Below are 2408 nucleotides of genomic sequence, written 5' to 3'. Positions count from 1 at the left end.
TTGAGAGTATTCATGATGGGATTTTTTCAGAGAAATCAGATATTGTGAGTTATATAGAATTTTTCAAAAAATGTTTCACATTTTTGCAGTGGTCATATGGTGTACTCTGTTGGGAAGTTTTTAATGGAGGCAAGACACCATTTCCAGGATTGGATCCAGCAGGAGTGATTGAGTTACTGGATACTGGAGGACGATTGAACTGTCCTCATAATGATGCTTGCTCAGATAAAATGTAAGTAGAAAATTTTACATTTAATAGCTACCCTTTTAATTGCTGATGTAGTTATGAACTGATGCTGTCATGTTGGCTCGAGTGTCCTAATGATAGACCATTGTTCAGTGAATTGAATACATGAATTAATGCACTCATTGATCCACTGGCTCAATATCTCAGTATCTCAGTCTACAATTATAAACTTTTGTGAGGAACAATCAACAAAAATAATTCTTTAATGAACTTAGCTAGTAATTTTTTGACGGTTGTAGTGTGACATGAACTTACATAATTTGTGTAACTCCTATAGGCCTTACTTTTCTTAATTGTAATGCGTTATTATTATCATAGTCCTACGAGGGGCCTTGCAATTATTGAAGGCTAGCCTCACTTTATTTAGTTGACCTTTATATATAGATTTATATTGTTTTTATTAAGCCATGATTTTTTAGTAGTAGTCTAAAGTGTGTAATCTTTTGAAAGAGATTTGTTGTGTGAGACTAGTCTAGATCTGTTACATCAACATACACAAATCTTGGAATTGCTAAATCTACATCTAATACAAAATAACCTAATAAAAAGGTGTAATATAAAATATAAATACTAAACTGGTTTAAAATATTAATTTTTAGAAACTGTTTTGAGATACAATTCATTAATTCAAACACAATAAGTAATAGTTAAGCACAATAATAAAAGTGTGAATTAAATTAATCATTCCTTTTCATTTCCTCAACAGCCACAACTATTATAACTATCGGAAGCATGATTAACTTAATTAATTTCTTCTGATGCTTCTCAGCCTAAAAGAGAAGAAAAGGAGGAGAGAGAGGAGCAAAAGAGAGTGGGGGAAAAGTGACATATTAAAGAAAATCCTTGTTTTATTTTGAGAGGCAAAACTTTTCCAGATCAATAAAGTTAATTTTTCAAGACAACTTTCATGGATTTTTAACCCTTAATGGCAAACAAGTATTTTGCCATAGATTTAATGATTGTATTCCAACACAAAAGTTTTGCTCACTATATTCAAATCTACATCAAAAGTCTTGAGCTTTTAGGTATATTTATCTTTAATTATTACTTTTTTCAGTTGCTTGACACCATCAGTGACCTAGTGTTCTCTCAACATTGTAGTAAATGCTATTCAATAATGTACACTGTAATAAAATAATAGTAAAAATACATGAAGATGTTACACACTAATTTGTAAGAGCTACAACTATTAATTGGAACCTAATGACAAAGCCCAAGTGGTTCAAATACATGTGTCGGTACAATTCTGATGTAGAGGTACATGTACATGTTAACAAGTAACTGAATTAAGCAAGCAATGATTGTGCATACATGGTACATGTACCATAATAGCTAGAGAATCTGGTGGAGTAAATTTAAGCAAATTTGGTGAATTGAGGTATGTTTGCCAAAATTTTTGATACAGCTTTGTAGCAGCATGCACTGATTAAAATTTTAACTCCAAACCTCTTTTATAGAGTAGAGGTGGGATGAATGTAAAATTTTAGAATGCCATTAACTAAAACGAACGAAATTTTTGAATGCTTACACCATGGCATTAGATCATTACAAATCAATTATTACTTTGTTCTTAAGGTCACTTATAATGACTGAAATGCAGGACCCTACATGTACAGTGTATGATTATATCTTATTACTAATAAGATATATGTTTGATTAGCACAGAATCTGAAATAACAGTCAGACATCAGATATTTTCCAACCAATTTGCTTGATTGACCAAATTTTGTGTTGTTCTGCCATTTTGTGTGAACAACATCATTATTTTAATAAATTTAGTGAAAGCAGTTTAACACAATAACTTGTTCTATCACAGTTTTTACCACTAAGCATGCTACGTGAGCATGCTTCATAAGCTGATAAGCACTACAATAGACTACATTTTTTTTTTAATAATAATAATAAAATGAATTTGAAATAGGATCAGAAATCAGTAGTAATGAGTTTATAAGTGAAATTAGTAATAAAAAAAATAATAATAATCTTTATTAATATGTTAGTGACATTGAAGTCGAGCATCAGAGATTGCTACATCAATGTCACAGTCACTGGGCCTATATATTGATCTCCTTGTACCCCTTACACACCGAATTGTTGATCTTAAAATTGAAAATGATAATTTGAATCTGATGACATTGATTACTGAACTGTACGGTTTGTT

General features: G+C 30.8%; 1 protein-coding gene across 1 annotated transcript in view; it reads left to right on the top strand.

Annotated features, from left to right (window-relative positions):
- LOC109590569 (dual specificity protein kinase shkA-like) overlaps positions 1-714 on the top strand; it is a 2707-nt gene extending 1993 nt beyond the window's left edge. Inside the window, exons 7-9 of the mRNA XM_020006470.1 lie at positions 6-44; positions 90-232; positions 284-714. Coding sequence (XP_019862029.1) covers positions 6-44; positions 90-232; positions 284-356 — 255 coding nt within the window. The 3' untranslated portion in view covers positions 357-714. The remainder of the gene's footprint in view (positions 1-5; positions 45-89; positions 233-283) is intronic.
- The last annotated feature ends 1694 nt before the right edge of the window (positions 715-2408 follow it).

Source organism: Amphimedon queenslandica, unplaced genomic scaffold, assembly GCF_000090795.2.
Source record: "Amphimedon queenslandica unplaced genomic scaffold, v1.1 AMPQUscaffold_9839, whole genome shotgun sequence".
Classification (NCBI taxonomy): domain Eukaryota; kingdom Metazoa; phylum Porifera; class Demospongiae; order Haplosclerida; family Niphatidae; genus Amphimedon; species Amphimedon queenslandica.
This window is presented reverse-complemented; position numbering and strand designations above follow the sequence as displayed.